This window comes from Cryptococcus neoformans (genome assembly GCF_000091045.1).
Source record: "Cryptococcus neoformans var. neoformans JEC21 chromosome 4 sequence".
Lineage (NCBI taxonomy): Eukaryota > Fungi > Basidiomycota > Tremellomycetes > Tremellales > Cryptococcaceae > Cryptococcus > Cryptococcus deneoformans.
In genome coordinates this window covers 1035635-1047500 of record NC_006686.1, presented here as the reverse complement: position 1 = coordinate 1047500, position 11866 = coordinate 1035635, and the positions used below count along the sequence as shown (strand labels likewise).

Here is an 11866-nt window from a genome sequence, read left to right as displayed (position 1 = left end):
TGACAGTGAAAGTCACGTGATCCGTGCCGGCTCTGAAAAGTTGCTTCCTCAAAATATTGGTCGGTCGTTTACAGACCTCAACAAAAAGTCATACGCCTTCAGTACAAGAACGATGCCCCGAGTTATCAAACCTTCCAAGCCACGCCACGACCCCCTACACCTTGAGCTTGAAGGGGATGAGTCCATCCGCAAGTTTGGACGTGTAACCAAGCCTGGGAAAAGAAAGGCGAAGAAGGAGGAGGCCGACGATGATGAGCCTGTGAGTTGTAGTCGGATATCTGCCGAGTAAGCTTAAATAATCTGATGCAAATCGACAGAAAGCCGAAGATGCCAGGATGTCAAAGAAGATTTTGGATCTTGCAAGGGACCAGCAGGAAGAAGTTGCTCGAGAGCTTGGACAGGATGATGATTGGGAAGATGAAGACGAGGCAGAAGCTGAACCGTGAGAACAAGCATCTGCTCTGAGTAAAACTCTGCTGATTTCAATATTCTACCTCTAGGTCAAGACGTCCGCGAGACATTGCTCAACTGCCTTCCGATGACGAGGAGGAGGAGGAATTCTCAGATGGCGAGATTTCTGGAGGCGAGGAGTACGCCGAATTGCATATCGACCCTGCGGACCATGCTACGCTCGATGCTTTGAACAGGGGTAGCGGCACTGCGCCAATGGGACAAGATCAAGGCGAGGAAGATGGAGAGCCAAAGACACTGGCAGACATGATCTTTAGCAAAATGCAGGGAGGGGCGGTAAGCAGAGGTGTGGTAGATGAACGTGAGCCTTTTTCTTTATGCCCTTGAAGTTGTAGCTGATGTTGTATAGATGAAGGACCACCCGACCCCAGGAAAGGGCTTAATCCCAAAGTTGTTGAAGTTTACAGCAAAGTTGGTTTTCTTTTGTCTCGTTACAAGTCAGGCCCCCTACCCAAAGCCCTCAAAATTCTTCCTTCCCTTCCCCATTGGGCACAACTCCTTGCCCTCACAAAACCGACAGAGTGGACCCCCCATGCCACTTTTGCTTGTACCAAGATCTTCGTCTCTAATTTGAAGCCAACAGAAGTTCGAGTGTTCTTGGAAGGGGTTCTGTTGGACAAATGTAGGGAGGATATGAGAATGAACAATGGAAAACTGAACGTACACCTTTACGAGGCGCTCAAGAAGGGACTCTACAAACCGGCTGCCTTCTTTAAAGGCATCTTGTTCCCGCTTTGCGAGGTGTGTCCAATGTTCCTAACTAATATTTCAAGCTGATGTATCTCTTTTAGACGGGCTGCTCGCTGAAAGAAGCCGCCATATTCGCTTCCGTTCTTTCCAAGGTGTCTGTTCCTGTTCTCCACTCCGCAGCGGCCCTTCTCCGCCTTGCATCGATGGATTACTCTGGACCTAATTCGCTTTTCATCCGCATCCTCCTTGACAAAAAGTACGCGCTTCCGTACAAAGTAGTGGATGCGTTGGTGTTCCACTTCATCAGATTGGCAAACTCGCCGAGAAGTAAGGATGGGGAGGATAAGCTGCCGGTCTTGTGGCATCAGAGTTTACTGGTATTTGTGCAACGGTTAGATCTATTTTTGACGCGTATCACATCTTTCTATTGCTGACATAGCCTGCAGATATGCGTCTGATTTAACACCGGACCAGAAGGATGCGTTGCTGGACGTTATTCGCGCTCGACCACACCCCACCATTTCCTCGGAAGTCCGAAGGGAGATCGTAAACAGCGTTGAAAGAGGTGCGCCTAGGCCTGAGGATGGAGAGGATGTCAAGATGCAGTAATGGGTGGTCGTGCCTAGTCGAATTGTATGTACTATACAGCGTCTTCAATGATGCATGGATGTCCTAGACGAACTACCGCTATTAATTAAACAACTAACAATGAATAATGACAAGTTGGTTGGGCATATAGCTACACTTGGTTGCCCAACAAAGTACTCGAGAATTGCCAGTGTACACGCACGGCCGTTGCGAGGAGTTTTACAAAAGTGTCATGCGGGACGTACAACAAGTCGTACGTATGTTGATGACAATAAATAATCATCGTGATCGATGATGTTGTCGTCGCTGCTAATTCCGTGCCGCCGTGAATAGTAATAACGTAAAAAAATTAGAAGAAGCTTAATAATATTAAGCTAACAAAAAAAAAGTGACGGGAAGCAAAAGCCACGTAACGACCAACAATTCAACAACTTCCACGTAACGATATAAAAAACAATTGAGAATCACGTGACGACCCTTTATTTCTAATTTCCCCGGGCCAAACGCGTCTCTCCCGGTGTCATATAAACCCACCCCTCTTTCCCCTTCTTCCCCCCTCTTTTCCGTTTTTCTCACTCTTACATTAATTGACCGTATATTCCCATATAACTCCTTTTCGCGTTTTACGTCTACAAGAACAACTTTCATTAGGACAAAATGGCTCGTGAGTGCAGTGCATACCTCTGGATGATGATGTCCACCTGGGCGCAACGCGTCGTAGCCGAACAGGGTGCTGACGATGTATTTTTTATCTCCTGTGTGATAGCCAAAGGTAAGTTTGCTTGTTTTTTGCCTCCATTTTTGGGCATGTCGCGGTGTTAAGACTGCAGAAGACCAATGCACTATGCGTGGACCGCACACCTGAGACACCATGTGAGATTGTTATTGACTTTGACGCGTTCGGTATCTTTCTTCCTCCTTGTTTCTTCCTTAACGCCCATCCGCGCATCCACTATATCAACAGCTAAGACCGGCGGCAAGAAGAGATCCGGACAACCCTCTGCCTAGTGAGTTCAGTATAGTTGCTTCATGCATCGCGGACGCGTATTAATGGTGGATGTAGCAACATCTACATGAAGGTTCAACTTGCTAAGCTCAAGGAGGAGCAGGAGAAGTCTGGCAAGAAGGCTGACCACAAGGTAAGCCGACGCGCTATATACTTGAAAACGGAAAGACGGAATTTAAACGCATTATAAACAGGAAAACTTTAAGAAGGTTGCTGCTGACTGGAAGACCGCGTAAGTTTATTTTCGCGCATCTTTGGAACGAGATCTTTCGACTGACGCAGTCAATGTCTAGTCCGGAGAACCCCGTAAGTCTCTTGCTTTGGGATGATATGTCCAACGTACAGCCCAATAGCAAGCATGAGCTGAGTTTGTGCGCAGAAAAACAAGAAGTAATGGTAGGGCGCGTTCGGCGAGGAATACTGCAATAGTAATGTATGAAATGGAGTAGGGAGCAGATGTACAATTCTGGGTTGAGATTGTTGTATATTCCCTATGCATAATGCATTTCGAAACGTACATGCAGTTTTGTTGTAGCAATTGCATAAAGAAGAAAACTACGCCGCGGGCTTTGTCCAGCAGTTGCGAGGGCTACGCCGAGTGACGAGATAATAAACGAAGTGGACGCTGCGAGGAGGTTTCGTGTGGAGCGAGCGACCTTGAGCCGCTCCACATCTACATTCACCATTTACAATCACCAGCAGGTGCAAGAGAGCCATGTCCAACTACCCTCACTCGGCAGCCATCGCATCCTCCCTCTCCACTTCCCCATACGGTAAGTTTCCAATTCCAGCCCCCGCCACTTCTCTCACTCCACGCCCCGCAGCCCTCCAGTCGAACCTCGAAAACCTCATCTCCAGATCACGCACCCATCCACACCCACATCGCGTAGCAGGCGAACACTCCCCGCCACACCACAATAACTATGCACAGCAGCCCTCTCCCTCTCATCCGCACCCAGCGGAAGGCTCCGACGATGATTTAGACAAATCTACAACTGGTCATACGCTCGCGGCCCATCACGCACCAGGGGTAGGCACCATCCAGGAAGCCTCTCTTGACGAGCCACTCATATTCCAAGATGACGAGGATAGTATTAACACCGATCGCCAGCGAGGAGAACGTACCAGTCTCTTGAACCATGATTGGAAGAGGCGTGTGTCAAGGACAGCTAGACGGTCATATGGTGCCGCGAGTGCACCGCTGGGAGCGTACGAGGGTTCGCGGCGAGTCTCGTCGGTGGATGGCCTCGGCGCAGGCAACAGTAGATCAAGGTCTAAAGCCCGCACGCCACCTCGCCGTGAAAGCGAGCACGGCCGTAAAAACAGAGATGGAGATGTCGCTCAACCCCATGGCGTCCCTGCTCAGTACTCATCCGACGAAGATTCTACCTCCACTCACAGGGGCCGTTTTCAAGGCCAACGTCCGCTGTCATACACATCCTCTCCGTACTCTTCTCCCACTTCTCCTTTTCGCAGCAAAACTGTGCGTGTAGCAGATGAGTCTTCCGACGAGGATGAAGGAGGGGACCTTGCTCGAGGGTTACTAGCAACGAGTGGAACGGGCGTTTTCGCAGGCAGTGGTAGGGTGGGAGACGCAGGGCTAATGGATTTGGACCCGGTGGAAGAGCTTGACGCCGAAGATCTGGAACTTCCGGTAGGGGAGGATGGAACAGAAGTGAGAGATAGGACAAAAGCTATCAAGGTAACTGTCATTTGTTCCTTGAGTCCATCTAATGGAAGCTGACTATGATAGGCTGAGCTTCCGATCATCCTGCGTTCTGCGCTGCCGGTCTTTTTCACCCAGGCTGCGGAGTGGTCTCTAGTCCTTGCCTCTGTGGTGTCGATAGGGCACCTGGGAACAACTGAGCTGGCTGCATCTTCGTGAGTCTTTGGACAAATAGTGTGTAGACACCAGTCTGACTCTTGTTAGGTTGGCATCAATGACCGCCTCCGTATCTTGTTTCTCTATTCTACAGGGACTTGCTACTGCTTGTGAGTTATTATACCAGTCGTCGCACCACAATGCAAACTGAACATGAACCTAGTGGATACTCTTCTCCCCGCCGCTTGGACATCATCAGACCCCTCGCGGGTGGGTCTCTGGACTCAGCGAATGTAAGTGATGGTCTGCGCATTTGGTTATAGCGCTTATGCATGCGTTCCAGGTTCATTGTAATGGGGTTCTCTATGGTAAATCAAAGCCCTCTACCTCATTTGCCTGGATAGCTTACATGTGATAGATCCCGATGTATCTTTTGTGGTGGAATATCTCTCCCATCCTTGTTGTTCTAGGGCAAGGTAAGCATGCCGTCCGTCTATGCATTAGTTCTGCTTCAGCTAAGCTTGAGCCAGAGCCAGAGGTTTCCCACAGTGCAGGCGTCTATCTTAGATGGCTCTCTATTGGTATTCCAGGGTACGGAGGCAACGTACTGGTAAAAAAGTGAGTTGGAGCATACGGGATTCAGAGAGCTGAGCTGTTCAAGGTATCTTCAAGCACAAAATCTCATGCATGTCCCGACATATACATTATTTTTTGTTGCACCTCTCAACCTCTTTATGAACTGGTTGCTGGTAAGCTGTCATCTTCACAAGTTGAATGCACCAGGGAAAATTCAGCTGACTTTGCGCGCAAGGTCTGGGGTCCAGAGCCAGTTCGTCTTGGTTTCCCTGGCGGAGCGTTTGCTACTGCCATGAGCTACAATCTCGCTGTTCGTTTGCTTGGCTCCCGATACAACTATAATGCTGACATCTCGTTGATATAGTTTGTCATTTCGTCCCTATGGGCTGTTTTCTGTGGGCCTCGCGAAGCTTTCCACCCTATACGGTTCAAGTATGCTTTCTCTAAACTTGGTACAGTCACCTCTCTAGGTCTGGCAGGAACTATCATGGTATGTTTCAAACTCTAAATGGCTAGTCCTATCTAACACGATGTAGCTTTCTTCAGAGTGGTGGGCGTGGGAGGCGTGCGCCCTTGCCGCATCTCTTCTTGGCCCAACGACGCTTGCTGCCCAGTCAGTTCTTCTCTCCACTGCCTCGACCTTTTTCCAAGTTCCTGCGAGTCTGGGTATCGCGTCTGCAGTGCGGGTAGGGAACTTGTTGGGGGCGGGGAGAGACTGGGAAGCCAAGTGGGCTAGTAGGACCTGTTTGTTCTTGAGTGTGACATTTGCGTTGGTCAACAGGTGAGCGCATCTTTCTTGTGAACAGGGTCAGTCCGTTTTGAGGCGTGTGTAGGCTGATGGAGTGCCTCAAGCACGATCTGTATTATATTCAGGACTAATTGGGGTTATTTATTCAATAATGACCCCGAGGTTGTAGCACTTGTGGCTTCCGTCATGCCTTATATCGCCCTTTTCCAAGTATGTATTTCTTTGATCCTCAGATCCACTGGTACGTGACTAAAAACGGCGGTGCGTAGATCGCAGATGGTATAGCCGCAACATCGGGATCCATTCTTCGTTCACTCGGACTACATACGACCGGCGCCCTGATCAACCTCACGTCATATTATATCATCGGCCTCCCTTTTGGTCTATGGCTTGCATTCACACCCACATTTTCTCTTGGCCTGATTGGCCTTTGGCTGGGTCTCAGTGTCGCCCTAGGGTACGCGAGCGTGCTCAGTGCAGTGCTTGTCTGGAAGGCGAACTGGGTCAGGGCGGTAGAAAGAGTTAGGGAGAGATTGGGTTTGGGTGTGCATGGTGTGGTTGGGATAGACGGCAAGTGGGATGTGAGAGAACAGGCTATTGAAGAAAGGCAAGAGTTGCCATAATGTCGTACTTCTGGCGCGCAGCGGGAGTGACAAGGCACCGGAGTGAGAATAGCCTGGAAGAGAAATGGTCACATCTCATCGCGCGACGCGCCGTCGCTCCGTCCAGTGCTCGAGAGCTGATGAGAAAACTAGACGAGGGATATACCGTTACTGCTATCAGCATGCATGCGTACTCGTTTCAGATGTAAAATTCACGTCGCATTTGGTGATGATCAAAAGTTTAATCTAACTTAATTACGAAAGCAAAAGATACAGAGGAAAAACATAACAGCAGTAAACTGAATGAAATTAAGGGGCGTGTTATTATTAGTCTATCTAACTGTGATGGGCCTGGCCCGCGTGCCTCACGTCACTGCGCCCGCCCGTCGCCTCACATCTCAATTTTCCACGCTGAGCAGCCCTTTGCGCGCGCCAGTCGACTCCATCTGCTCTCCTCCCTGCCGCCTCCGCCCACAGTTGCAGCAGCGCTCCTCCCTGCCGCCACCGCTGTTCAACCTCCACGCTCGTTCCACACCACCGTCATCTCGCACTGGACCACTCGTCGTGTCGCGCAGACAGTGATCTTTGCTCCCTCGCAGGCTGGACCAGCAGCCAGACGCTCGCCGCTCTTTTCTTCCCGTGCAGGGGTGGCTCGGACAGCAGAGTCGATACACTGCGTATCTGGTGGGCGCGCGTGCACGCTCGGACCGCCGGACGTGGTTTACCTAATACCCGCTTGCGGTGCACGTCCACGGTGCGCTGGTGGTAAACAAGGACTCGCCGATGCTGTATCGCCCATACAACCCCCAACCCATGCCGTCGCCACAGCTTCCCCTGGCTGGGCCCTCCCTTCCCTCCGCCCGCCACAGACCGCGCACGCTTTCCCTCCATTCCTACGACAGCCACCCCCGACATGGGGATCAAACACATCCGCCGCGCAAGTATACAGACCCCGTTCCACATGCATCGCCCAGCCAGCGCGAGGCCCAGGGACAAGACCAAGAGCTCGACGTGGATCTTGACGCGTATTCGGCCGCCGACTTTGAAGCTGATGAAGACTCGCCGGACAGGGATCCCACCCTGAGCTTTGTGACGGCTTCGACCATCGATTCCGTGGCTGGCGGCCCACAAGTAACGACGACATATGGCCACTCCTCCCGTATGGCAGATGCCAAGGGTGAGCAGGAACCTAGCTTATCTATGCGCTCGACAAGTGGTCGCGCTACTACATATTCCTCGGCCGAATCGTCTACCGGCTCCGGCGCCTTTTCCTACCACACCTACTCTGATCACATCTATACTCCCCCGCCACCCCTTCCCCAAGTACCAGATGGATACAACTCTTCGGATTCGCCAGGTATGGCTGCCGATTATCCCATCCCACGTAGTAACGCAGATCAATCCCATGCTCGTCAGATTCGTCCTCCCCTTTCACCCTCACATTCCTTTACACATAGACCATGGAAACGCGATATCGTCAACCGTTTACGAAGCGACTCGGCATCATCGGCTTTCACTGCAGCTTCAGTGTCTACGGACAACTCGGCTGCATCGTCCAGTCGGATTCCACTGCCAGATGCGGCGTATCACTATGCGTATGATGACTTTACGTTGCCCTACGAACAGGAGCAGGCTGAGCCTGAAGCCCTTGCGATGATCAAGGAAGGTAGAGAAAAGCTCTTGAATATGGAGAAGATTGAGGCAATGGGTGGCGCGGAAGCCCTTGGTGATAGCGTGATTTGCTCTCTGGCCGGCAAGTACAAATCGTGTTTCCATGATATGACATTTGCTGATTCTGTTGATCAGGCGTGACACATCTTCTTCTACCATCATGTGGACGACGAATACTCGATCTCCTCCCACGTTTGCTATCGGTACTTGCGCCGTCATTGGTGGTATTGGACCTGTCCGATAATAATCTGGCTCGTTTACCTGATTCACTTCAGTGTTGCACTTCATTGGAAGAGCTCAACCTGTCGGAAAACCCTTTGAGACTTCTCCCACAGTGGATGGGAAATCTGACCGCTTTGAGAGTACTCGTGGTAGACGGATGTGGACTTACGGTTCTACCACAAGGGCTGTGCCACCTATGTTTCCTGCATACCATCTGTGGTAAGTAAGAATACGATTCCTTGTAATAATGATAGTGCTGAATATCTATCAGTCCGACGGAACAAACTGGTGTGTTTACCAACATGGCTTTGTCTTTTGAATCAGTTGGAGACGCTCAAGGTCGATGGGAATCCTTTCACCCCTGAATGGGCTCAGATTGTGCCTCCTATCCTGGAAGGTCCCTTCCCGATGACGGCGTCCAGCTCGAGGAGACGAAATGCCCATCATCGACATCTCTCCATCAATAATGGTATTCGCACTCCGGTTTCTATGGCATCTTTGGAAAGCTCTGACCAAGAACCTAACTCGGCTTCGTCATCTACCCCCAACCTCGACCAATCATTTGGCACTGCTTCTTCTTCTGCGTCCCAGTCAACATATCTTGTGTCGGCTTTGAGCTCAATTGCCGAAAACAACCTCCATTCCGCTCCTCTTCCCGAAACTCATGCAAATGGTGAGGCCTTGGCTTCCCCTGGACCAGTGACGGAGACGCCTCAATCTCACGGCGGCTTGCGAAAGATGCGCTCGGCGGGTGCACTCCTAAGATCTCTCGACCAATCGGCTTCGAACACCACTTCGAATTTTACACCGCCGCGTCCAGTGATCGCTGAGCGTTCTGCTACAGAAGGGCGGCGGGCTGCGAGCGCGATGGGTAATTACCACGAGGAACCTCAGATCCATCCAGGAAAACTCGTCAAGTCTTCTACTCCGAAAACCACTACACCACCGACTAAGACTGGCAGATGGGGATTCCTTCGTAAAATGTCCATGAATCGACTTCGACCGGATAAGGAAAAAGTAGCTGCCATCGCCGCTTCAGCCTCTGACAACCTCAAGTCCCTCCCGCCCCTTCCTCCCATTCGTCACCAACATTCCGAGCCTATACAACATGTCACCATCCGCCCAGGAATGGTTAGCACCATGTCCGCAGCCACATTGCCAAGCCGGAAGATAGCAGACTTTGAGGGGTCAGAGTTTGGCCAAATGAGCAGCTGTTCAACACCCTCGGCATTGACAATGCCTATATCGGGGCTGCCATACCAGCCGTCTCCCATGTCAATTGCTTCGATTGGGTTCGGGTCGGCATTGCGAGGAAAGAGGCGGAGTTTCTTACCGATTGATGGGCCACCTTCAATCAATGTCCAGATCCCTACGTCTGCCTTCTCGACCGCAGGTAGTGCAGATAACATTTCGCAACTAGCCACTGAAGCACCCACTTCCCAAACCACAGCACTACCTTACACCCCAGCCCAGCCTATGGTTGGATCTCCCGTCACGGATACCGAGTATGAAGAAAGGTATACCAGGGGACTTGAAACTATAAAGCTTATTCTTCGTGATCTCCACGACTTGTCCAGGCGTTCAATTATGCCTCGTGATGGGTCCACAGTCATGGGTAATAGCAGTGCGGATAGCAGTTACGCCGGCTCTACCGTTCCCTCCGAACACCCGGGCTCCCCCTTATCCTCAAATCGGGATTCGTTTATCAATGTTCGACAGGCTAGGCGGCCGACTCTTGAAGGCGGAGACTCTAGAGATTCGCCGGCGGCTGATTCAGAAGAATTTGGTGAAAGAGAACCATCCTTATCCGGCAAAAAGTTCAAGAATGACAAGTCAAAGCGAACAAGATGTATCCATGAGATATGGGAAACCGAGAGGACCTATGTTCGGAATCTAGGTGAATTGGTGACCATCTACGTTCGACCAGCCTCCCAACCTGTCAACCAAAGCAAATCCGTTGTGGAGACTGTTATCCCTGCTGCTGAGCGCAAAATCGTGTTTGGCGGCGTGGAGAGCATCCTTGCCATTCATCGAGATAATTTCTTGCCCGCCTTGGAAACGGTTTTGAAACAGTTGATCGAAAATGGGGATGACGAAAAGGGCATTTTGTCTATCGACACTGCATACAGTGTCGGCGAAGTTTTTAGGACTTACATTGCCTACATGAAGCAGTATTCCACGTATATCACGAATTTCGATAACGCACTGGCTCGAATGAAGACTTGGTCATTGTCAAATTCTGGTAGCTCGACCCCTGCATTCTCGGGCAAATCGTCAGCCGCAAATGCCTCTGTGAACGCATTGTCTGCTGGAATGGGCGCTGTCTCGCTGTCAGCATCAGCAGTTCCAACAACTTCCGGGCAATCTATGTCATCGAGTCAAAGGAAACGAGTCAAGGCTTTCCTGAAAAAGGCCAGGGAGCACCCCATGCATTCCCAAATCAGTCTGGAAAGCTATCTGCTTTTGCCGATTCAAAGGGTTCCTAGGTACAAGCTGCTTGTGAGTGTTTTTTATATATAAATGAGATTGATAATCTTTTGCTGATTCTTTTAAAGCTCACTGAACTTGCCATGTGCACGCCTGCCCGCTCTGACGGTCTGCGAGACGCTCTGGATGACGCGCTCACTGAAATTTCTAGCCTTGCCTCACTCATGAACGAGGAAAAGCGTGACGCCGATTCTCGATTGCGTCTTCTCGATTGGCAAAAACGATTCACAAATTCGGGGCGCTCTCCTCTTGTTCAGCCTCATCGTCGCCTTGTCATGGAAGGCCCACTTACACTGTCTCGTATCGTCAAAAAAGCTTCTACGTTTGTAGAGTGTGAGACTGTGGTCAAAGGCGATGGGGACCACACGATCATGCCCGGCAAGGCCGTTGTCCCAGTTGACTATGTCATGCCAGAATCCGTAGAGAGAGAAGTGATGTTGATTTTATGTTCTGATATGATGGTGCTGGCGACAGATAGGGGAGAAGGGTGGGACGGGCATGTGAACGTTTTCAACGTATTGAGGATGGCCACAATGCAGGAACCTGCTAGCTTAACGGCTGGCAATATCTTGAGGGTCGTGGATAATAACGTAAGTCGAGCCATATGCCAGATATGTTGCCAATAGACGCTGACTTGGCGCTAGTCGATTTATTATTTTAGAGGAACATCTCGTGAAAATACGTTGCAATGGTGTAGGGCAATCAACTCTGCTCGGCGGTGATATTGAGGTGGAATGGATTAGTAATCATCAGAAATGGATATTTGCAAGGGATACGGTTGGCCCGTCTATCATTTTTTATGAAATTTCATGCGATAGCTTTACGATTTTTCAGGTTAACGACCCTTTTGAGGTAGACTTGTGTACTCTTTTTTTTTATCTGTAACAGTAGTAGAATAGCCTGATGATATCCGAGGCGTTGACGATTGCCAACAGCATGTATGGCCTGGCCTGCAACAAGCAGATTTTGTGTATAAAACTGTA

General features: G+C 50.4%; 4 protein-coding genes across 4 annotated transcripts; all 4 read left to right on the top strand.

The window, feature by feature from the left end:
* Positions 1-80: 80 nt before the first annotated feature.
* Positions 81-1868, top strand: CND03780 (conserved hypothetical protein). The gene is made up of 6 exons (XM_570635.1): positions 81-259; positions 318-442; positions 501-772; positions 821-1212; positions 1263-1552; positions 1608-1868. Exons 1-6 carry the CDS (start codon positions 113-115, stop codon positions 1768-1770), a joined length of 1389 nt encoding a protein of 462 aa, XP_570635.1. The 5' UTR covers positions 81-112; the 3' UTR covers positions 1771-1868.
* Positions 1869-2300: 432 nt separating this feature from the next.
* Positions 2301-3291, top strand: CND03770 (hypothetical protein). The gene is made up of 7 exons (XM_024657044.1): positions 2301-2413; positions 2516-2521; positions 2714-2756; positions 2813-2888; positions 2950-2987; positions 3049-3061; positions 3135-3291. The coding sequence occupies exons 1-7, from the start codon at positions 2407-2409 to the stop codon at positions 3147-3149; spliced, it is 198 nt and encodes a 65-aa protein (XP_024512784.1). The 5' UTR covers positions 2301-2406; the 3' UTR covers positions 3150-3291.
* A 110-nt stretch (positions 3292-3401) lies between these two features.
* On the top strand, positions 3402-6704 carry CND03760 (conserved hypothetical protein). The gene is made up of 14 exons (XM_024657043.1): positions 3402-3528; positions 3580-4457; positions 4509-4636; positions 4686-4747; positions 4801-4870; positions 4921-4945; positions 4996-5053; positions 5108-5195; positions 5239-5326; positions 5389-5463; positions 5518-5643; positions 5690-5934; positions 6006-6111; positions 6171-6704. The coding sequence occupies exons 1-14, from the start codon at positions 3471-3473 to the stop codon at positions 6522-6524; spliced, it is 2361 nt and encodes a 786-aa protein (XP_024512785.1). The 5' UTR covers positions 3402-3470; the 3' UTR covers positions 6525-6704.
* A 221-nt stretch (positions 6705-6925) lies between these two features.
* CND03750 (GrfA protein, putative) lies at positions 6926-11837 on the top strand. The gene is made up of 5 exons (XM_024657042.1): positions 6926-8256; positions 8310-8615; positions 8668-10895; positions 10952-11473; positions 11528-11837. Exons 1-5 carry the CDS (start codon positions 7287-7289, stop codon positions 11603-11605), a joined length of 4104 nt encoding a protein of 1367 aa, XP_024512651.1. The 5' UTR covers positions 6926-7286; the 3' UTR covers positions 11606-11837.
* Positions 11838-11866: the final 29 nt, after the last annotated feature.